This window comes from Muscardinus avellanarius, assembly GCF_963383645.1.
Source record: "Muscardinus avellanarius genome assembly, chromosome: 3".
Lineage (NCBI taxonomy): Eukaryota > Metazoa > Chordata > Mammalia > Rodentia > Gliridae > Muscardinus > Muscardinus avellanarius.
Genome location: NC_137788.1, coordinates 43,148,918 through 43,172,696, shown reverse-complemented (window position 1 = coordinate 43,172,696; position 23,779 = coordinate 43,148,918). Strand labels below are relative to the sequence as shown.

General features: G+C 48.8%; 1 protein-coding gene across 2 annotated transcripts in view; it reads left to right on the top strand.

The window, feature by feature from the left end:
- Nucleotides 1–7,425, top strand: part of FAF1 (Fas associated factor 1) — a gene marked incomplete at both ends in the record, with an annotated part of 358,834 nt that extends 351,409 nt beyond the window's left edge. For both annotated transcript variants that reach the window (XM_080690990.1, XM_080690989.1), the window contains one exon: nt 7,342–7,425. In XM_080690990.1, the coding sequence (XP_080547116.1) occupies nt 7,342–7,425 (84 nt within the window). The remainder of the gene's footprint in view (nt 1–7,341) is intronic.
- Nucleotides 7,426–23,779: the final 16,354 nt, after the last annotated feature.

The window sequence follows — 23,779 nt, the reverse complement described above, 5'->3', positions numbered from 1 at the left end:
GGGACATGAGCCATGACACAGCTGCAGCGTGTAGCTTTCTTTATACCCAAGGGAGAGCCAGTTAGTCCTGTTCTCGAGCCCTGTTTAGAAGTAGGATCACTAGTGGAAAGGCAGTGGAGGCCAGTGCATTGGACACAGGCTGAAGCTTATAAACTGGAGTATAAATTCTTGCCTTATCTTTCCTGACTTGGGCAAGCCCCCTAACCAAATGGAAATAATAGGAATACTTACCTCATAGAATCATTGTAACCACATAATTAGGTAATATATAGAAGAACTAGTATAGTGCCTGATACTTCGAAAGCACCAAATAAGCTGGGCTTGGTGGTATAAGCTTATAGTCCAAGCTAGTCAGGAGGCTAAAGTGGGAGGATTGCAAATTCAAGGCCAGCCTGGGCAACTTAGCCAGACCCCATCTAAAAAAAAAAACAAAAAAACCACTATCTGGGTATGGTGGTACATGCCTGAAATCCTAGCCACTTTGAGAGGCTGGAACAGGAGGGTTGCAAGTTCAAGGCCAGCCTGAGCCAGACCTGGTCTTAAAGTAAAATAAAATAAAATACGCCTGTAATCCTAGTACTTGAGAGGCTAACACAAGAGGATTATAGATTCAAGGCCAGTCTTATCAGCTTAGCAAGGCCCCTAGCAACTTAGTGGACCCTGTTTCGAAATAAAAAATAGAGCTTAGAGTATGGCTCAGAGGTAGAACACCCGAGTTCAGTCCCCAGTACTACACACACACACACACACACACACACACACACACGAGCTGGAGATGTAGCTCAGTGGTAGATCACTTGCCTAGCATGTGCAGAGCCCTGGGTTCCATCCCCAGCACCAGGGCCAGGGGAATGAGGGCACCAAAAAATGGTAATTTGTTTTGTAAATGACACTAATAATAATTAAGCTTCTGATACTTAATGTACATGTTTTTTTTTTTAACAGAGTAACTAATAGAATAGTCTACTCATAGCATGTCAAAAAAGATTAGCCATTCTCCTGAGCTCAAAGTAAATGCTAATCTTGAACAAAAACAAATACATTTGGCTTGATGGTAATCTGGAAATTTACATGTGCAGCTGTGTTAATTACCTTTTTACTGCTAATGCAGAATGTCTGAAAGCAGCTTAAAACAGGTTTATTCTAGCTCATGGTTTCAGAGGTTTCAGTCCTTAATTGCTTGGCCTCATCATAGTGGGCCTATGGCAAGGGTTAGCATCATGGCAGAAGGGTGTGGTACACAAACCTGTTCACCTCCTGGTAGCCAGGAAGTAGAAAGAATAAAGAAGGGGCCACAGCTAAGATATATTTCTAGGGCACACACCCAGTAACCTACGTCCTGCAAACATGTCCTAACTTCAGGCACCTCACAATACTCTGTTCAATTACAAACTCACTGAATGATTAGCCCACTGAGGTTAGCCTTGTGATCCCATCAGTTCCCAAGAACCCCACCTGAACCTTGCTGCCTGAGGGACCCAGCCTTTCACACCTGAGCCTTAGGGGACAGTCCAGACCCAAACTCCAAGAGCAGCAGCCCCCATGCAGCCTCATAGAGGAGACATCAAGATTTGAAGTGGGAAGACCTTTGAACCTTTCAGCTTTACCAGTTTCAAATTCTACAACCAAGAATAGGAAATGACCATAATTGAGCTTTGGTATTTTCACCTGTAAATATGAAGGTAAAAGAGAATCCAGTCTCTTAGCATAGCTTTGAAGATTGTGGAAGTACTTCAAGAGTTGTAAGATAATAGTAATCACTATTATGTACACATTTCTTCAGAAGGAAGTTTATTAGCATATTTATTTTGTGTTCAAATGACTTGACTTAGCCGGGCGTGGTGGCGCACGCTTGTAATCCCAGCATTCGGGAGACTGAGACCTGGAGGATCACAGTTCGCGGACAGCCTCAGCTACTTATGCCCTCTGCAACTCAGTGAGACCCGGTTTCAAAATAAAGAATAAAAACTAGGGCAGGGGGTGTAGCTCGGAGGTCAAATGCTCCTGGGTTCCATCCCCAGACCTGCAAAAAAAAAAAAAAAATGACTTTATCGAAACATATCTTTAAGACTAAGCTTTGTTGTAGCTTTATGATACAGATAGGAAAATATTTTAAAATTTATTTATGCCCTGACTGGATGACCATCACCTTTTAATCAAGACCAAACACTGAGAAAAAAGAGCTGTGACTCTTGTATCCTATTACATCAAATCATAGTTTATAAACACTTTGGGGACTTCGAAGCCACTAAATAATACCCTTTCACTTAACTCGTTCAAGACTAATTGAAAGACACAAGACCAATGAAAAGTAAACTTAGGACTCAAGTGATGATTAAATATCACTGTTATTACCAAAAAAAATTGATTGCATCAATTTTACATTTTTCTTAACAGCAATGTTATTTTTTACAAAAGGAACTGAAGGGCTGGGGTTGTAGCTAAGAGGTAGAGCACTTGCCTAGCACGCACAAAGCCCTGGGTTCAATCCCCAGTACCAGAAAAGAAAAGGAACTGAAGCCTAGGGAGTGAAAGAAAATAGAAATAAAATATATATGAAATTTCAAACTATTAAGAAAATTGAGCTAGATAAGAATAGCTCTATTGGTCAGAAAACATGACACATTTTTTTGCTTCCATAAATCAAAAAATTCACAAGCCAGTTTGCTAAAATAGTATTTTAATTAGAAGATGTACCCATTCAGGTTTCCAAAGTGCAGTGAAGAAAATGTCAAGACGGTTGATTTTCCTCTTCTAACTATAGAGAAAGCCAAGCTACCCCTCTTATCTGAGAAATCTGAGAACACCCCTCTTCCCCCAAGGAGTCCCAAAGGGTGGGGTTTTCTGTTGATTTAGAGAGTCAATAATTCAGTAAAGTCTCAAGTAAATGGCAAAACACAAGCTCAGATTGGGTTTTTGTATTCGTATTTTATAAACATTTCAGGATATTTTTTATGACTCCCGACCTTTTGCCATTCTTAAAGTGAAGATCTTATATATCCTGGGAGCTTGGTTAGAAACAAACTCAGGGTCATCTCACCCATCTTCCTTTTCTCTGTGGATGCTGCTCTCGGCAGTGTGCTTGGCAGTATAACTCAGTAGTTAAGTGGGTTCCTGTGCTAGTTGGCCTTGATTCTGGCTCAGCTGTTTCTCAGGGGCTTGGGTCTCAGGCTCCTCCCTCCTAACATGTTCGGTGCCCTTCTTGAAAGGCGCCCTGAGCCCCCACAAAGTTGTTTTAGAGTAGCCACTGTCATGCTGAGGAGAAGCATGGTGTTCATCGTCCCCCCACCTCGTTTCCCCTTAGTCACTTGTCCAAACCAGGCAAATGAAAATGAAAACAGAAATTGCCCTTGTTTATACTTTGAAATTCTTGTGTAAATGATCTTAAGAGGGGGAAAATATAGCTTGCTGTATGGGACCAGGGGAGTGCTCCACCAGGGCCATGTTCACTTTAGAGCAGTCCTGGTGGCCCGGCCCCACCACTGCTGTGGGAGGGCCGCAGAGATCAAGTCGCCACTCCTTCAGGGAAAGAGCACACTCTTGTTGGTCCATGGAGTAAAACAAGAAGGGCAGCCTGGTGCCTGGGCTCTGGGTGGCCTTGGGGGTGAGGCTCCAGATTTGTAGTCAGAGAAACCAGGGACCTACCCAAGGAACTCCATGGCCGGTGCTGGCCTCCGCCTGCTGCGCACTTGCTGGCTCAGGACAGCCTAGAGTCTTCACCAGCATTATTCCATTTAGCCATCACCATCACAACAACCTAAAAAAGGAGAAACGGTGATTCCCATTTTACACATGGGAATCCAGGCTCTCGGGTTCTATAACTTCTTCAAGGTCAAATTGGTAGTAATTGAAAGCTAGGATTTGAAACAGCTAGGATTTGAAAACTAGGGCTTGCTTCACCCCTGTAACCATTATGCTGTACAGACAGTTTCTGAACATGTGGCCCTAAATGAGTGGCAGCCACCTTGAGCCTCAGTGGTCTCATCTCCACTGTCACACGTGGTTGCTGCATGGACTCTGTAAGATAATGTGACTAGCATGTAATAGAAGTTCAAGAAGTTTTTGTTTCTTCCAAAATCCCGTGTAAAGTGACTGGAGAAAACCTCTTCTTGGACACTGTTTTCCCATATGGATCTCGACCGTGAATGTGGACAACCCGGCAGAGCAACTCCAGCAGGTGTTCCAGCCCCGCTCCTGCCGGCACATCTTCCCGCCTGTAGCCACAGCTCTGGCACTGTCATGGTTTTGGTCTCTCCCAGAAAACATCATATTTACAAACCACAAATAACAAAGTAGAAGATGCCGGAAGAGCTCTGGCATGTTAATTAAGAACAATAGCGGAAGCAGCTGGGCAGAAAATGCCAAAGAGTCAGGAGCAGAAGCAGCATAGCTCTGTTTGTTGACAGAAGCCAATGCGGCGTTGTACATTAATTGGGGAAGTGGGTAAACATTTGCCGGCAGCTTGGCCCCCAGTGCATTGGAAGACAGACAGCACAATGGGCTCTCCCTGCCTCCTCGCCTGCCCATCTGCCCGAACCCAAGAGATACCAGGGGAGCAGGCTTTGCCCCAGTACTGACAGGCAGAGGGGGTTCTAGGGCAGACATGTCTCCTTAATGGCTCTCCCAGGAATACTAGGTTTCCATCTGGATACAGTCAAACATAGTATTCCCCCTTCAACTTGCCAACTCTGGGACACCCAACCAAGGTCCCGAGGGCCTCCCCTTCTCTCTAGCTAGAAGAGCAGAGTCATCTCATTAGAAGTGGCTTGAGTTGAGCAGAAGACCATATTGCCCACCTCTGGTGCTGGTCTTTGCCCACGGGCCCAGATCTCCTGTGTGTGGCAGAGTAGCAGCCGCAGGTCTGGCTGGCGACTGCTAGGCCATCTGCTGTGCACACCCAGAGCTGCCTGTTTATCTACAATGCATATGCGTGCGTGCATGCGTGTGTGTGTGTGTGTGTGTGTGTGTGTGTGTGTGTGTGTTATTGGAAATTGAACTGAAGGGCATTCTTTCTCTAAGCTACACCTACAGCCCTTTTTTTATTTTTTATTTTGAAACAGGGTCTCGCTAGGTTGCTGAGAGTCTGGCTACATTGCTGAGGCTGTCCTTCAACCTGCAATCCTCCTGTCTGAGCCTCCCAAGTACTGGGATTACAGGTGTGTGCCACTGCACCTGGCTCATCCACCTTTACAGTTGCTATAACACACAGCAGTTATTATTGACACCTGCACTGTGCCAGACACTGTGCTAATTACACGTTTTTCTCATTTAATATCAGTCTTTCAAGGTTGATACTAACTCCAAAGCCACAAAGCTGGCAGCCAACATAGCTGTGACTTCAACCAGAGTGTTTTTAGTTCCAAAACCAGTGTCCTTTCCACTAAACCAGATTTTAGCAACTTTTTAAAACTCATCACCTCTTTTGAGGGTTTGTTTTTTGTTTGTTTGTTTTTATGGTGCTGGGAATGGAACCCAGGAGCATTCTACCTCCAAGTGATACCTTCAGCCCTATATTTTAGTCTTTATTTTGTTTTGTTTTGTTTTTTAATGGATTTTTTTTTTCCCCGTGGTACTGGGAGTAGAACCCATGGGCTTTCTACCTCCGGGCTGTACTCCCAGACCTATTTTTATATTTTATTTGGAAACAGGGTCTCACTAAGTTGCTGAGAGCCTCACTCAGTAGCTGAGGCTGGCTTCGAACCTGTGTGATCCTCCTGTCTCAGCCTCCCAAGTGTGGGGATTACAAGCATGTGTCACCATACCCGGCTTTTAGCCTTTATTTTATTTTGAAACAGGTGTCTCACTGAGTTTCAAAGAGCCTCACTAAGTAGCTGAGGCTGTCCTCAAACCACGATCCTCCTTTCTCAGCCTCCCAAATGCTGGGATTACAAGCGTGCGCCACCACGCCCAGCCAGCAAATTCATCACCTCTTGACAAACAAGAAGTTTCTGTTTCTCTCGCTTTCAGATACAGAAAACCTTCATTTCCCTTTCTTGCCCCTTACCTAGGTGGATATAAACCTAATTTAGGATCCCTGTGTCACTAGCAAATCCCATGGTGTCAAGATTTTTTCTAGCTTTACTTTCAATAGTCCATATTTCAAAACCATGAAGTATTGTGAATGTTGACTCATTATTTTAAACTAAATATCCCCTCAACAAAGAGACTGTGCTATTCTTCCCAAGGACCCCTGGGGCCTCACTGGGGAGAGATATCTTTGGGTGTGGTACAATAGCCATTCTGCAGTTTACTTAAAAGTAGTGGGATTTTAGCCAGGTGTGGTGGCGCACGCTTGTAATTCCCACGCTTGTGAGGCGGAGACAGGAGGATCACGCAGGTTCAAAGCCAGCCTCTTTGGCTTAAGAGACCCTGTTTCCAAATAAAATACAAAAAATAGGTCTGGGAGTGTAGCCCGGAGGTAGAAGGGTTTCCAGGAACCCAAGTGCCACTAAAAAAAAAAGAAAAAGCCGGGCGTGGTGGCGCACGCTTGTAATCCCCACTCTTGGGAGACTGAGACAGGAGGATTGTGCAGGTTCAAAGCCAGCCTCAGCTACTTAGTGAGGCGCTCAGTAACTTAGTGAGACCCTGTTTCCAAATAAAATATAAAAAAAATAGGTCTGGGAGTATAGCCTAGAGGTAGAAAGCCTCTGGGTTCCACCCCCAGTACCACACACACAAAAAAAGGTAGTGGGATTTTGTGGTGGGGCGTTGTTTTATTTTATACTGGGGATTGAATTATACTATACCTCCAGCCCTGTTTTTGTTTTAATTTGGAAGAGGGTCTCATTAAGTTGTTGAGGCTGGCCACAAATGTGTGATCCTCCTATCTCAGCCTCCCAAGTACTAGGATTAGAGGTGTGCATCACCACACCCCAGTGTATGTAGTTTAAATGGGAAGAAGGCTTAGCTGTTGTCCCACCAAGCAGAGCAAGCCTTCCCTGCTGTCAGGAGTTGACCCAGCAGAGCTCCCCAGGAATGCCACTCAGCTTTTCAACCAGAATCTTTCCTAAAGGTCCAGGAGGCAGGGGACCTGTCCAGGAGGAGGTTGAGTCTGCAGGACCTGGTCCTTAGTTGAGGTCTGTGCTAGTTCCTCCCCTGAACTAAGGGATAAAACTTGACCTTTCTGAGAATCCTGGTTTCCTCACGTAAAATAACAGCAACAACTACATCATGATTATTTTGAAGGTCAAATAAGACTGTGTGAAAGTGCTCATGCTGGTGCATTAAGCACCCAAAATTAGTGTGCAGAGTTGGGCTGGCGCCATGTACAGAGATGGCTAGCGCCACGTAGAGGAAACTGCTTTTTCTGGTGTTCTGAATATGTGTTTTCTTTCTGTTCAGGTAACTCAACTGGACCCCAATAAATCATTGTTGGAGGTAAAGTTGTTCCCTCAAGAAACCCTTTTCCTTGAAGCAAAAGAGTAAAGGCTCAGCGGTGGAACGGCCCTCCTGACGAGCCAGCGGCCTGCGTTGAGAGGCTCCTCGCTGCCACTCGTCTTACTCAGCTCTGTCACACTTCTGCCTCTTGCAAAATTGCTGGAAAAAAGTAATAATAAACATAGCTACTTAAAACTTCCCATCCATGAGTATATGTTCCCAACCCTCACTGCAGAGAATTACACTTCAGCCCCTCCTTGCCCCTGCGTTCCGCCCTCGTTTGGTGACTACCGCTTCCATGAGTGAACAAGCACTGGGAGTTTTTAGCTCTGTGGCGCCTGTCTCTTCCTCACGGTGTCCAGGACAGCACACCCAGCCTGTGACACCAGGGTGCTGTGTGTTCAGTTTGTCTCATTGAGCCACGTGCACACCTCTGCTTATTTTCATGGCTGGTTTCTACTTTGTCACCTAATTTTAAGAGGCAAGGGGTGGGAGAGTCACATGGGACATTCTTGGCATGGAGATGAAACATTTATTGTAGGGAGAAAAAAGCATATCATCTTTGTTGGTACTTTCTGATTTCTTTACCAAGATAAAAAGCTTTGCTTGAGGGCTGCTTTGACTTTGTGCAAGGCTATTCACTGCTCTGCCGAGGTCTCCAGGTTCCCACTAGGGCTGTGTGGGAATCTGTCCAAGTCCACTAGTCGGAGAGCAAGCCCAGTTGCGGAAGCTACTCTGAGGTCTGCCTCGGGGCCGTTAGAACCTCGTAGCCGCCGACCCCCAAGCACTGGTCCAGCAGCGCTTTCTGAACATGCATCCTCCCGCTCTTCTCTCCTCGGCTCCTTCACACCTTTGGGCCTTGTCATTTGATGCCTGAAGTGCCCTGTCTATTGCCTAAATCTGATCAGCTACACCATGGGCTCTCCTATATCAAGGAGCTTGCTCTACTATTTTATTCTTTTAATATTTTAATATTAGATATTGAACCCCTATCTCAAATGAAAAGGATCTCATTCTTTAGCTAAAAATTCAGACTTCATATATTTAAGAGAGCAAATTTGGGCTGGGCATGGTGGCACATGCCCATAATCTCATACTTGGAAGGCTGAGAAAAGAGGATTGCAGGTTCGAGGCCAACTTCAGTAGCTTAAGCCCTCAGCAATTTAGTAAGACCTTGTTTAAAAAAAAAAAAATCCCAGTACTTAGGAATCTGAGGCAGGAGAATTGCAGGTTTGAGGATAGCCTCAGCAAGTAATGAGACCCTCATTACCTAGTGAGACCCTGTTTCAAAATAAAGATAAAAAATAGGGCTAGGGATGTAGCTCAGAGGAAGATGCCCCTGGGTTTAATCCCCCATGCCACACAAGAGAAGGAGAGAGCAAACTTGGGGACTCATCCCAGAAGACATGTGTTGCCTGAATCTACATATAATAGTTTGGGGTTTGATTTAGTGAATTAAACTAGATTGTTAATCTGTGGATTCGGGGCTTAGCCTGGTTCATGGGAGCTCTTTTTATGCCCTTACAGACAATGGTTTCCTTTCAGTCTGGAATGTTCTCTGTAGCCATTTTGGTGTCACCCATGGTCTGTATTCCAGTGTTTCTGATTTGTGCCTAGCAAGGAAGAGTGTACATGCTCTTTGTTCCCCTGGCTCCAGCAGCAGCTCTCAGAAGCCTTTACCAAAGCTGGAGCTGGGCCTGGTCATTTCCCTCTACCCAGAAGTGGGGCTCGGCCAGAAAACTCCACTTTGTGTCTTTTCTCTGGTGTGCCACCTGTGATCTCCTGCAAAAATTCTCTTAAAAGCTGGGTGTGGCCAGGCGTGGTGGGGCACACTTGTAATCCCAGTACTTGGGAGGCTGAGACAGGAGGATCACTCAGATTCGAAGCCAGCCTCAGCTACTTAGTGAGGCTCTCAGCAATTTAGTGAGACCCTGTTTCCAAATCAAAAAGAAAATAGGTCTGAGAGTGTAGCCTGAAGGTAGAAAGCCTCTGGGTTCCATCCCTAGCACCACAAAAAAAAAGCTGGGTTTGGTGGCGCGCGCTTGTTTATCCCAACATTTGGGAGGCCTGTGGTTCATGGACAGCCTCAGCTACTTAATAAAGCCCTTTGCAACCCAGTGAGACCCTGTTTCAAAATAAAGAATTAAAAAAATAGGACTTGGGATGTAGCTTGGAGGTAGAATGCCCCTGGGTTTCATCCCCAGTACCGTGAGGGGGGGGGGATCTTAAAAGAGATGTGTTCCCAACAGACTCGGCTCCATCTGCCCCAGTGTGGACCACCTCTGGCCCCAGGCCTCTCAAATGACCCAAAAGGGAGGCCCGCCGAGTGCGGGGGAGGGGGGCCATCTGAACACTTCCTCCCAGCTCTGCGCCTGCCTGCCTTCCTAGCCTAGGGACTCCGCAGTAGGGCCGGTCCCAGTGCTAGAGAGGTACAGGGCACTGCTCTTGCCAGCGCCGCTCAAGATGCAGTGGGAAGCCGCGGCCCTGAAGCCAGGCCACGCTCAGGAGCAGTGGCCAGCGCAAGGTAGAGCTTTGAGAGGAAGGTCTCTGAGTTCACTTTGATGTTCAACCTGTTCCATCTGATTTGGGCTCATTTTCCCTCCCATTCCTCTTCACTTCTCTGTCCAGCAGCATAGACTGCTCTGGAACCGATTTGTGAAGGTTACTGCGTGTTGAGTGTACGGGAAGTGGACTTCCTCTTTTTCAGAGTTCTCAGTCTGGCCTGTCTGGCCCCGGGGGCCCCGGGAACCGTCCTCTCGTGCCCACTGCTGGAACCCTCAGCTGGTGTCACTGTTCACTCGTGGCCTTCTGGTCTGTTGAGCTCCAGAAAAGGGGCCAAAGCTATTTTATACCTCTTTATGCACACACATTAAAACGCCCGCTCCCACCACAGAGCCATCAGTGACCCGCACAGCTCTTCTTCCTGCCTCAGTGGTCTGAGGCCGCGCACCCAGCCGCCAGGTGCAGGGAGAGAGGCAGTTGTTGGCCAGCGCTCACGGCGAGCTCCAGGGCTCCTGCTCCCTCCTCCCCTCCAGTCCACTCTTGTGTGCTCTTGAATTATCTGTCGGCCCTGTGCTTGTAGAATTCTTTGGCTGTTTAAGGAAGTATTTCCAGTTTCCCATTGTCTCAAAAGGTGCAGGGTTTTTGAGAGGTGTCTGCTCTGGAATGCTGCCATGCTCCCACACTCTTCATTTTATAGGACACACGAGTGTTCAGCTCTAAATTGTAGGCATCCAAAGCCTGAGTCGAATGAGAGCACTTTTTAAAAGAAATATTCCTAATATAGGAGAATAAAAGTATAGAGTTCACTTATAATAATGTAGAGTTATACATTAATTATATTAATATATACATTATTGTATATTATTATGATGTAATATATAATATATTATATTTTATATAATATATAATAGTTTATATATTAATAATGTATAGAGTTTACTTATTGGTAACATTAGGAACATTAAATACAATTTGCAGTTGAATTAAAATTACTGCTTCCAATTGCTAGCCGTGCTGGTCAGTGGGATGGGTGGGATGGCTTCTAAGAGGCTGCAGAGCTCTGGCAGACATCCTTCAAAGCACAGGTTGGGGGGCTTGCGCTCGTCTCCCTCAGTCACAATTGCCCTGGACCTCACATAGGAATCGCACTTTACAGTCCATGGAACCTCGTCACGTGAACTGTCATTTGGCTATTTCTCAAAATCCTTGAAGGAAGGGAGATCTTCACAGACACATACTCCAGAGACTTGAGTATCTTCTAGTTTGAACCTTGGGTTTTCCACTTAGTAGCTGTGTGACCGTAAGGTGAGTAACTTTTCTGAGCCTCAGTATTCCAACAACATTCAGATAGCACTTTGCACTTTACCAGACTTTCCCTGCACATCATCACCATCCACTGACTAAGAGAGGCGAGGTAAGCCGGGCGTGGTGGCGCACACTTGAAATCCTAGCATTCGGGAGGCTGAGACAGGAGGATCACAGTTTGCAGCCAGCCTCAGCTACTTACTTTGGCCCTTTGCAACTCAGTGAGACACTGTTTCAAAATAAAGAATAAAATATGAGCTGGGGGTGTAGCTCGGAGGTAGAATGCCCCTGGGTTCCATCTCCAGTACCACAAAAAGAGAGAAGCAACGTAGTCACTGTGGTGCTGGCTGAGTTCTGTGGCTTGCCCAAAGGCATGCGGCATGTCTGTAGGAGAGTCAGAACTCAAGCCCTGGCCTCTGATTTCCCACTGCATTTCTATAGAGTCTCTAATTTCATGGATCGTGGGAACCAGGCCTGGTGACACATGCCTGTCATCCCGGTACTTGGGAGGCTGAGACATGAGGATCACAGGTACAAGACCAGCCTCAGCAATACAACAAGACCCTAAACAACCTAGCAAGACCCAGTTTCAAAATAAAAGACTGAGAGTGTTGCTTGGAGATAGAATGCCTCTGGGTTCAATCCCCAGTATCAAAGGGAATCTATATTCATCAGATTCTCAGTGGGATTTCGGTCAAAAAAATTGAAGAACCACCATTTACATTATGCAAACAATAGAACATTTAAGAAGTTGAACTTTCCATTCTTTATATCAAGCCATTTTAATATAAAAGAAATTCCCCAAAGAGGATAAAGTACAACCACTAGACTTTTTTGCCCTGAAGCTCCCTCTGCACTTAGTATTTCTTCTTTGTCTCAAATAATCTATTTTGGATAATGGCCCTTAACAATCCAAAATGTTACTGCGCACACGTGTGTGTGTGTGTGTGTGTGTGTGTGTGTGTGTGTGTGTGTGTGTGTGTTACTGGGGATTGATTCCAGAGGTGTTCTGCCTCCAAGATACACCCCCAGCCCTATTTTTTTTTTTTTTTTTTTTATGTGTGGTACTGGAAATGGAACCCAGGAATTTTCTACCTCTGGGCTACACTTCCAGACCTATTTTATATTTTATTTGGAAACAAGGTCTCACTAGGTTGCTGAGAGTCACACTATGTAGCTGAGGCTGGCTTCAAACCTGCGCAATCCTCCTGTCTCAGCCTCCCAAGTACTGGGATTACAAGCATGGGCCATCATGCCCAGTTTATTTTTCTATTTTGAAACTGTCTCACTAAGTTGCTGAGGCTGGTCTTGAACCTACGATCCTCAGTCTCAGCCTGGGATTATAGGTGTGGATCACCGTTCTTAGCTCTTTGCTGCCTTTTCAAAGTTTGGTCTGAAAGGAAATACCAAAAAAAGAGACTTGGTCTCCAGTCTTCGGTCTCTTCATCTGTACTTTGCACGCCTGCTGTAGTTGTTCTTGGTGTGGAGAGTGGCATGCTGTGTGGCTCAGCACAGCCTCTGGAGCCACGTTGCTGGCCCAAGCCTCTCCTCTGCTGGCCAGAGGTGGGCCCAGAAGACATCACTCCAGCCTCCTGCACCTTAATGCTAGATTATGAAATGGAATGATAGCCGGGCATGGTGGCGCACACTTGTAATCCCAGCATTTGGGAGGCTGAGACAGGAGGATCGCAGGTTCGCGGACAGCCTCAGCTACTTAGTGAGGCTCTCCACAACTTAGTGAGACCCTCTTTCAAAATAGGGCAAAGGGTATAGCTCGGAGGTAGAATTGCCCCTGGGTTCCATCCCCAGTACTGCAAAATAAAGTGAAATAAGATAAAATGGGAATGATAACAGATCCTGGCTGATGAGGTCTTGGGGAGACTGAGTGAATTAATTCATGTAAAGCAGTTAGAACAGCTGTTATCTGTTCTGCAAACTCACTTAGGATTATAATTGGAGAAGTAAGAAGTGGCAGTGTATAGGAGAGAAGACACACAGAGTAGGAACAAGAAGTCCTGGAGTGCTGCTCTGGGGCTCTTCAGGGAAGGGTCCAGTACTGTGCTCAGCACTGCAGGCCTTTCTCCTGTAGCCTCACAATGCCGTGAGGTGGGTGCTCTCGACCCTCTTTTGAAGAGGCCCAAGGAGAAGCATCAGCCCACGCTCCACACCAAAGAAGCCAGCAGTTCCAGACCCAGACCTTTGACTCGACAGCCTTTGCTGGGCCTATAGCAACACAGCACGGCATTTCAAATAATAACTACAATAATATGGTTTCAAAGTGCTGGTGGATGCTAAGAGGAAGAAAGCCGAAGTTTTTTAGAAATTCTAGCTCTGCAAAATGACATTCAGGTGAGCATGGAGGCACACGCAATCCCAGTGCGTAGGAGGCTAAGACAGGAGGATCGCAGGTTCCAGGCCAGCCTCAGCAACCTAGTGAGATCCTGTTCCAAAACCAAAAGGCTGGGGGCTGTATCTCAGAAGTTGAACGCCCCTGAATTCAATCCCCAGCACCAAAAACAAAGACTCTTTCCCCAAGAGTCCTTGGAGCTACTGTTATGCAGAATGCGTCAGGAGTCAGGAGTCAGGAGTCAGGAGTCATGATAAGTGCATGCCATGATTTAAGACATCTCCAAACCCACCCCTTGCTTCTTCATGCTTTAACACCTCACTAGGGTCAGAGAGACACAATCCAGTTGATCCCTAAGTCTCTCATCCCATCTTTTCTAGAACACTCTCCACACACCCACCTCATCGTGTCACCCCTGCACAGATCCTCTCAAAGATTTTTCTCCATCTCCAAATAACACCCAAACCCGTGGCTTGGATTTAAATAATCCTTGGTAGCCTGGCGTGGTGGTGTATGCTTGTAATCCTAGTGCTTGGGAGGCTGAGACAGGAGGATCGCACAGGTTCGAAGCCAGCCTCAGCTACTTAGTGAGGCTCTCAGCAACTTAGTGAGACCCTGTTTCCAAATAAAGTATAAAATAGGTCTAGGAGTGTATCCCAGTGGTAGAATGCTCCTGGGTTCCACCCCCAGTATCACCAATAAATAAATAAATAATCCTTGGATTCAACCCCCTGGCACCTCTCCCCTCCTCATGGGTATGTCCAGCCAAGCCCTCAACACACACCCTGAGTTGCCCGCAGTTCAGCCATCTTGGCCTGCACACTCTCCCCTCGACCACCCACCCACCTCACTTCTGGTTTAGACTTGCCTCCTCAAGCAGTGTCCTTGACCGCTGCCACAGCCCCTCAGCCCTCCAGTGAGATGCAGGCCATGCTGTGGCAGTTCAGCTGCCCTTTCAGAGTGTAGGACCTCTCCAAACTAACGCTCAGTCCACAAGTCCTCCCTGCCGCAGGCTGAGCCCCCACAAGGGCCTGAGTCGCTTAATAAGCACACAATAAATTTGAATTTATTAACTGAATGAACAAAGAAGCCCTGGTCTCCAAGTACTAATAAGGTGCTCACTTCCATCTCCAGCCTCCAACTCATCTGGGAGCCTTGAGAGGGCAGAAACCACGTGTTAATCATCTGCTTATTTCCAGAGCCAGCCCAGGCTCTGCCACCCAGCAGTTGTGCACCCAGTGGTTACTGAAGCTGTTAGTTAATTGGCACTGGAGCTGCGAGGGAAAGAAAAAGAGTGAAAGAATCGGGGCTGAGTCCCTAGGTGAGCCCAGCACCGCGCCAGGTGGTTTCTGTGGACTGTCCTCTCAGATGACCCTCACAATTACTCCCTGAGGTCAGCGTCATTATTAACCTTTCTCACTTAAGGAGACAGGTTCAGAGAGATGAAGTCAGTGCCCCAGACAGCTAGCAGGGAGAGGACTGGGCTTTTCTGGGTCTGCTCTGTGAGCCCGTGCCCACTGCTGCCCTTCTGACACGGCCCGTCCCCACGGGCTTCAGTGGTCTGACGCTTCCCCCCAGGTGGTAGCCCACCAGTACCTCTCTGGTTTTCCTTTTACCTCTGTGAAAATTTCTACTCTCTGTGCACAGTTTAGCTGCTCTGCCTGCCTGCTAAATGTGAGTGTGGAGGCTCCGAGTTCCTTCCCCGGCGCTCCCCTTAGATTAGAGACAATTTGTACTTCAAGACTTGGATTTTGCTGGGCATGGTGGCACATACCTGTAATTCCAGGACTCAGGAGGCTGAAAACAGGAGGAACAAAGGTTTGAGTCCAGCCTCAGAAAATTAGTGAGACCCTGTTTCAAAATAAAAATTAAAAATAGGGCTGGGGGTGTACCTCAAAGGTAGAACGCCCCTGTGTTCCATCCCTGGTACCACCAAAACAGAGGGAGAGACTCCGATTTTACCTGAAGCATAAACTCCATGAGAGTAGAGTTGATCTGATTTGTTGTTTTGTCCCCCAACACAAGCCTGGCACTGTCAGGGGCTTCATCAACACCTACTGATAAGAGAATGAACACTTGCCTTTAAGATGTGCCAGGCACAAGATATTTACTTGTATTAACTTACTTGCTATGAAGTAGAAACCCTCATTTTCCTTACTTTATTGGTGAGCAGACCGAGGCCCAGGGGATCAGATGATTGCTCAAGGGTGCAGAGCTAGGAAACCTAGGAGCCAGGAATCAAATGGGCATTTGGCTCCAGAGTTGCTACAAGTCCACCAGGCGAGTACCCACACACTGCATACTTCTCCAAGAATCTTCTGAATCCCTCGGGACCCTTTAAAAGGCCTCTTCTAACCGCTGTGTGTTCCCTTAGCAAAGTAATTTTTACATCATTGTGATAATTTGCACAGAAATCTCCCCACTGGACCAGGACAGGTCCAGCCCTGGGGCCCCAAGACAGGATTCAGACTCAATGTTATATGAGTGAATGAACTAGAGAGCTACCCATGGGGTGGAACACGCCATCCCTACTTTATGCACTGGTAAACTGAGGCTCGCGGAGGTTAGGTCTTTTGTCTGAAGACTCTTAGCTTCTGTATTACATCCCCATGACCCATACTTGAGCCCATCTCCAAAGCAAATCTTTTCCCACCATGTGTTTTAAGCTGTCCAGCATTTAATTGAAGTACTATTTAAGTGTCCTTTGTCTGGTGGACATCAGGTCTACCTGATCTTACCCAGAACTCCCCAGCAGAGCAGGGTGGGGCAACCAACATCAGGCAGCCCTGGAGGACCCAGAGCTGGGGCCTTCCCGGACAGAAAGGCCCTAGGGAGAGGTATGCCTTACCTGGGAGCTCTGATACCCTCATAATGAATGAGCCTGCCGAGGTCCCAGAATTAGAAAAGGGGGGTGTGATACAGGATCAAAACGGAGCCTGCCCTTAGTCGGGCGTGGTGCCACACGCTTATAATCTCAGCATTCAGGAGGCAGGGACAGACGGCCTCAGCTACTTAGTGAAGCCTTTTGCAACTCAGTGAGACTCTGTTTCAAAAAATAAAAAGACGCTGGGTGTGGTGGCGCACGCTTGTAATCCCCGCGCTTGGGAGGCAGAGACAGGAGGATCACGCAGGTTCGAAGCCAGCCGCACGCACTGGTTTAGGAGACCCTGTTTCCAAAATGAAAATGTAAAAAATAGGTCTGGGAGTGTAGCCCGGAGGTAGAAGGGCTTCCAGGAACCCCAGTACCACCAAAAAATAAAAAATAAATAAATAAATAAAAAGACTAAAAAAATAGGGCTGGGGCTGTAGCTCGGAGGTACAGTGCCCCTGGGTTCCATCCTGAGTACTGAAAAAAAAAAGAAGCAGCCTGCCCTCTGGGCTTGGGTCTCCAGGCCCCGCAAATCTGCCTTACCTGAGCACACACTAGTAACATTTGCATAAGACTTTTCTGAGGCATTGGCAACAAGGAGAGTCTTACTGAAACTTTCCTCTGTGTTTTGGGGGTCGGGAAGCGCATGGGGGAGCCCTCTCTATCTCCAGAGGTGAGCGCAAGGCCGCAGGTGAGCTCCCCACGGGTGAGGGGTACCCTCCCAGCTGGGTCTGCACAGTCCCCGCCTCAATTCAGCACATCCCAGGCTCTGCAGCTCTGCCTTTCCTCAGTCTCCAGAAGGAGAAACTGAGGGCCCGTGCAGTGAAGTGACAGGGTGGCCTCGAACATCGGCCAGGGTGGCCTGTGTAGCTGTCACCTACCTGCTCTGTTTCTTCGAATGGTGCGTTTATGAGCTTTTTACAGACTGTTGAGCTCATAGGCACAGAGGGAAGAATTAAGAGGCACTGTGTCATGGAGAAGCCCAGCCCCTACCCTGGGGAGCCCTATGAAGAGCCAGCAGAACCTCAGTGGGCCCCAAGTAATAGAGACCTGAGGAGAAATGGGGATGGCCTCGGCTGCAGCTCCTCTCTTGCTTACTGGGGCAGCACCGCCTTGTGTTTGGCAGCAAAAGTATTCTGGTATTGGAGCCTCTGGAAAAGGGTGCTGGTTGACCTGGGAGAGGTGACTTAGACAGGGACTTGGCCCAGAGTTTCTCTAGGATCTGGAGCACCCCAGCCCCCTGGAAGATATTGGGCCATACAAATACACCAGAATTCTGGTTCTGGAGAGTTTTCCCATGACAGTGTTAAGATCAGAGGCACTAGCAGGGCTTGGTGGCACACGCCTGTAATCCCAGGCCTTGGGAGGTTGAGACAGGAGGATCACAGTTTCAAGACCAGCCTCAGCAACTTAGCAATACTCTTCAGCAACCTAGTGAGACCCAGTTTCAAACAAAATAATCATAAAAAATCAAAACCGGCTGGGGCCAGGCGTGGTGGTGCACACTTGTAATCCCTGTGCTTGGGAGGCAGAGACAGGAGGGTCATGCAGGTTCGAAGCCAGCTTCGCTGGATTAAGAGACCCTGTTTTCAAATATAAAATAGGTCTGGGAGTGTAGCCCGGAGGTAGAAGGGTTTCCAGGAACCCCAGTACCACCAAAAAAAAAAAAAAAAAAAAAAAAAACCAGGCTGGGAATGTAGCTTGGAGGTAAAAAATGCCCCTGGGTTCACACACACACACACACACACACACACAGATTAGAACACACCCAGGTGCCTCCTTTGGCCAGCTCCCAGCTTCCTACTCTTCCTTCTCATAAACAAAAAGGTGCTGAGATGGAAGCAGCTCTCCTCTCTGCAGTGATGGCAAAGAGGCGACCTCATCCCTTTCCATAACTGACTAACAAATACTAATACCATCACCTAAATGTTTGCTCTGGGCTAGACACCGAGAAGGACCTTAGTGAAGTGCAGTAGTGAATGCTATAGCAGTCACACAATGAAAGCATTGCTTTTACTTTGACTTTGTGAGCTAGGACCAGCAGAGAACTCCAATCTGCACATCTGCTGGAACCTGGCACTGTGACTGGGGGTACTGGGGACACCTGAAGGGGGTGCCAGACACCTGGCTGGCAGTGAGAACACAGTATCCGGTCCTGTGGGGTTGGGGGAGGCTCTAAGGGCCCTGGAGGGAATTAAGAAGCCCTTCTACCTCCGGGCTACACTCCCAGACCTATTTTTACATTTTTATTTGGAAACAGGGTCTCCTAAACCAGCGCACGCGGCTGGCTTCAAACCTGCGCAGTCCTCCTGTCTCTGCCTCCCAAGCGTGGGGATTACAAGCGTGCGCCACCACGCCTGGCTAAACTATTTATGTTCAATAAAAAAATTGTAAAAAAAAATCTCTATCTTCCATATTAAAATAAAATAAAATGTAAAAAAAAAAAAGAAAGAAAAGGAGCTGGGGGTGTAGCTTGGAGATAGAATACCCATGGGTTCAATCCCCTACACCAAAAGGGGAAAAAAATAAATAAAAGGAACAGAGGTTCCAAACAGTGAAGGAAACGCTCCCTTCCCCCACGCCTGTCCCCTCCCTTCCCCCACGCCTGTCCCTTCAATGGCCAGGTCAGAGAACGGCATAGGAAAAGCAGCCTCAACTCTACCCCTGGCCTCCAACTGGTCTCTCTTCTCAAAACAGAGGCAAAGAACAGTGCTCACCTCCCATGCCAGCCGTGCAGCCTGGGAAGGCCACGCCTTCTGTGTGCCTCGGTTTCCTCTCATGTCCATTGGAGATGAAGGTGGGTGCTGTGTGGCTTCCTGAGGAGCTCTTGGGGTCTGCATGTGCCTATAATGCTTCTAACAAGAGACAGCGGGCATCCTGGAGGCTGGCTTCTAAAGAATGCTTAGCTTTTCCGTAACTAAGAGGGCTGTGACTGGGAACCGGGGCAAGGCAGGCATCTTGCCCAGGTACAGCAAGCCTGGGGTCTGGGCCCCGTCACTGAGAGGTCCTTCACCCCCTCATGCCCCCAGGAAAGAGTTAACACTTGAGGCTCTGTACCAACTACTATCAGTTCCAAACTGGAGAAGGGTGGGCCAGGCAGGCCCCTAGCAAGTCTGGGAGCTGGAGCTCACCCATCCCACACAGGACCTGGAAGGAAAGCGGTCTGGATGGAAGAACTGTCTTTGAGAAAAAGATGCAAACAGCAGGTGCAGTGGTGCACACCTGGAGCCCAGTAACGGGAGGCCGAGTCAGGAGGATCGCAGGTTCCTGGCCAGCCTCAGCTACTTAGTGAGGCCCTCCACAACTTAGTGAGACTGTTTCAGGATAAAATTAAATTAAAAAAAAAAAGAGCTAGGTGTGCTGGGGCATGCCTCTAATCACAGTACTTAAGAGGCTAAGATAGGAGGATTGCAGATTTGAGGACAGCCTCAACAATTTAGTGAGACTCCCAGCAACTTAGGAAGACCCTACCTCAGAATAAAAAATCAAAAGGGCCGGGTGTAGCTGGGAAGCAGAATGCCCTTGGATTAAATCCCTAATAGCACCACATAAATTAAATTAAATTAAATAGGGCTGGGGTGCAGCTCAGAGGTAATATCTTCCTGGGTTCATTCCCTAGTACCACACAGACACACAAAGAGGGGTTTGAGGTCAATTAGGTTTCTCCTTTCCAGACCCCTCCCTCTCATATTAGATTTGGTTTTGGGCAGGAGCCTGTGGCTTGTGAGAAGGGTCTGGCCTGGCCCAGGAGTCAGCCCTAATCCCCTTCCTCTCCACACCCCCTCCATCCTCCACCCACCCACCCACACACACTTGCAGTCCTTCTCACCAGCAGACCTGGGTGGCTGGGAGGCAAAGGCGGAGAGGTCTGGGACTCTCCCAAATTCATCCATCACAATGGCAGCATCCATAGTGGCCCTCTTGGGAGCTGGGTGGAGGAAAGGATGGTCCAAGGAAGACCGACCGCGGCATGCCCGCCCCAAAGCCCCAGCAGGACCTGGATGCCTGGGCCTTTCTGCCGTTTCCCTGCCTCTAGGTGAGGTCAGAAAGGAGCAGCTTCCAGTCGGTACCTTTCCCATGCTGCTGCCTTGGCCAGTCCCGTGCTGTAGTGGTGTGAGAATTCTGTTCACAAGAGCTGCGTGATACACAGAGAACACACACGGAAGAAACAGAACTATAGGAAGAAAACGGCAACACTTGCCCAGAGAAATCTAAGAGCTGAATAATGTCACGTTCTGCTCTGGATGGAAACATCCCATACTGTGAAGACGAGTAATCTCCCTCAAATTAATTTCTGAAGGTAGTTAAATATTCGTTTTTCATTTTAGTTGGGGAGGATTGACTTTACATTTTGTGAAATTCAGAAGACTATTTCGACAATAGCCATGATAATCTTAAAATAGAAAAATCAAGAATCAGAAGTATGACTTATTCTTCCAAGTATTAGGAAACTATAATAATTTTAAAAAGTGAGGCTGGGGCAAGAAAGTAAAAACTTCCTAGAAATGAAAGTGCTGATACCAACCATGGCCACCTGGGTTTTAGTGTATAAATTATGGGCAGTTGGGGGAATGGGTGGATCATTAAATAGTGCGGTGATAACTGGCTAATCATTTGGAGGAAAATTTGTTATGAGCCTCACACCCTTCATCAAAATTAATTTCAAATGAACTAAAAGTAAACATTAAGATAAGTAATATAAAAAAGAGCTAGCTGTACACTTTTAGAAGATTGGATTTGGAAAATCCTTAAGTATGATGCTGTAAATAAAATCTGTAAAGAAAAGATAACAAATTTGGCTAACTAGAAAAATATTTAAACTCCAGCACAACAGTAGCAAAACAGAATAAACCAAAGCAAAAATGCGGGGAAGCGTGGGAGACTGCTGCCTTTGGTATAGGGACAGCTATTAAAATTAAGGGAAGTCGAAGCACTGTGGCCAAAGCATAAAGAACATATACCCATCATTTAAAAAGCACAAGTGACCAACCATATAGAGGGAAAAAACACTAAGAAATAGCCAAAGACCCATCATTTAAAAAGCACAAGTGACCAACCATATAGAGGGAAAAAACACTAAGAAATAGCCAAAGAAATGCAAATTGCGTGACAACGAGATACTGCTTTTCTTGCTTGAATTAGCAAAGATTAAAAAGACCAGCAAGATGTACTCGTGTTGAGTGTGTTCATCGGAACAACCTTTCCAGGGCCCATCTGACAAGGAGCCATCAAAAGCCTTTTTTTGAAAAAAGCCTCTGATCAATCAATCTTATTTCTAGGAATTTATCCTAAGGAAATAATTGGACAAATTCACAAAGGATGTTAGAGCAAACACTGGAAACAAACTAAGTACCTATTAACAAAAAACGGCCAAATAAATTAAGATACATCCATACAACGGAAAATTAAGCAATCCTTTAAAAGAGAATATACATCGATTAATATGAAAAAATTTTGTAAACAGAAAAGGTAACAGAAAGCATATTTCTGTAAATGTGAATACAGAAAAAAGCTTAGAAAGATATATGTACCAAATGTTTTTGCGTGATTGTCTACGGTGTTTTGTAAGATGTTTTACTTCCTCACAGTAACAGTGTTTCCACTTGAGAAACTCGGCGTCTCACACCGGGGGTCCTGTTCTTCTGGAAGCCCCTTCCCCTGCCTTCCCCCAAGGCCAAGGGCAGACAAGCCCCGGCGCAAGGCCACTGCCAGGTGAGCAGCAGCTTTGCCCGGGCTGGTCGCGCCGGGCTGGGGCCCCCGCCCTCAGGTCCTGGGCGCTCGGCCACTGTCAAGGCGCTGGGTGGAATCGACCCGAAAGGGAGCCCCCGGGTCTGGTCCACCCTACTGCGCAGCACAGCAGCAGGAGACCGAAGCCTGAGAGCGGAGTTGGGTGCGGGTTTCCTCCCTCTCCAAGCTCAGCGCGCTGTGGCCCCGGCAGTGGCCGAGCCTCGCGGAGCCGCAGGGGCCCGGAGCCCGGGGCGGGCCGTCGGGGGCCGGACGGGAGCCCGGGACGCGGGCCGTCGGCCGCGGGCACCGCAGGCGCTCGGAAAAATAGAGCCGAGAGAGGGCGGCGAGCGCGCAGCCCTCCGCGCGTCCCTTAGGCGGTGGCGGCGCCGCGCTGGGCCCGGGGCGGCTGCCGGGGGCGGGCGGGGCGCCCTGGCTGCCCGCCGAGCCTTCCGCCCGGCGAGGGCCGGCGCGGCCGGGTCCTCCCGCAGGTTTGCTCCGTCCTGCACCGGCTGCGAGCGGAGGCCCCCCCCCCGGCCCCGGGCTGCGGGGTCGGCGGCTCGGCCCGGCCCGGGGCGCGCGTGTCCACGCGGCCGTCGGCGACCCTCCCCGGGCGCCGGCTCCCCCCGCGAGTCTCAGCCAAACCAACGGAATCCGGCGGCCGGGGAGGGCGGGGCGGGAGGGGCCATCCCGTCCCGGAGCCGCCGGTTTGGGGATAATTACTTTTAATGTCAGAAAGATTTAGTTTAATATCATCTCTATTAGGCTGCCGGGAGGGTAATTAAACGCGACGCGTCGCAGCCGGCAAACAGATGGCGTCTGCTTGCTCCGAGGCCGCGGGCAAACAGCGCAAAAGTCAGCGCCTCCCAGGTCCCCGCCGCTGCGGGGCGCGGGCGCGGGCGCTCTCGGGGTTGGGCGCGGGCGCTCTCGGGGTTGGGGGGCCCTGCCCAGGTCGGCGGGCGCCCTCGGCGGCCCCGCTCCGGGCGCGGGGAGGCCGGGCTCTCTCAAGGGCCCCCGCGGGCGCACCCTGGGGCGCTCCCTGCCCGCCCGCCTGCAGGTGTGTCCAAACTTTCGCAGCGCACCGGCTGGCGTGTGGGAGCGAGGCCACACTCAGGCGTGTGCGGGGGTGCCCCCGCTGCCCCCTCCGCTCGCTCTCCCACCCTGGCATCACCGCCGGGGTTCAGTCCGACGGGCTCGCCCGAGTGGCCTGGGAGGTGCGGCCCGGTGACCCCGGCCCAGGCCGGGTTTATTCTGCCTCCCTGCGTGACCCATTCGTTCACTCGCAAGAGCACCCAACCTCGGAGGCTGCGGGCCCCCGGCCTGTGAGGACGTGACGCCAGGGAAGCCAGGGGGCTAACAGAGACCTCAGTGGGGCCGCAGAGCCCCGCGGGCTGGCTGCGTCGGCTTCCAGGACGCGCCCTCCCCGCCGACGGAGGCGGCTCCTCGCCCCCGCGGGGGAGAGCGCGGGTCCGCGGGGCCCCCGCGGGCTCGCCAGGGCCGGAGTGGGGCCTCTCCTTCCCAGTGGCCTGGCTTCTAGCTTGAGGGAGGATACCTGGGCCACTCTCCGCCCTCCCCCGCCACGCAAAGCAGGTACGCATCATTTATTTCGTTTTAGATTTAAAACAATTTCCCCAAAACGTTGCCCCCCAAGAGCT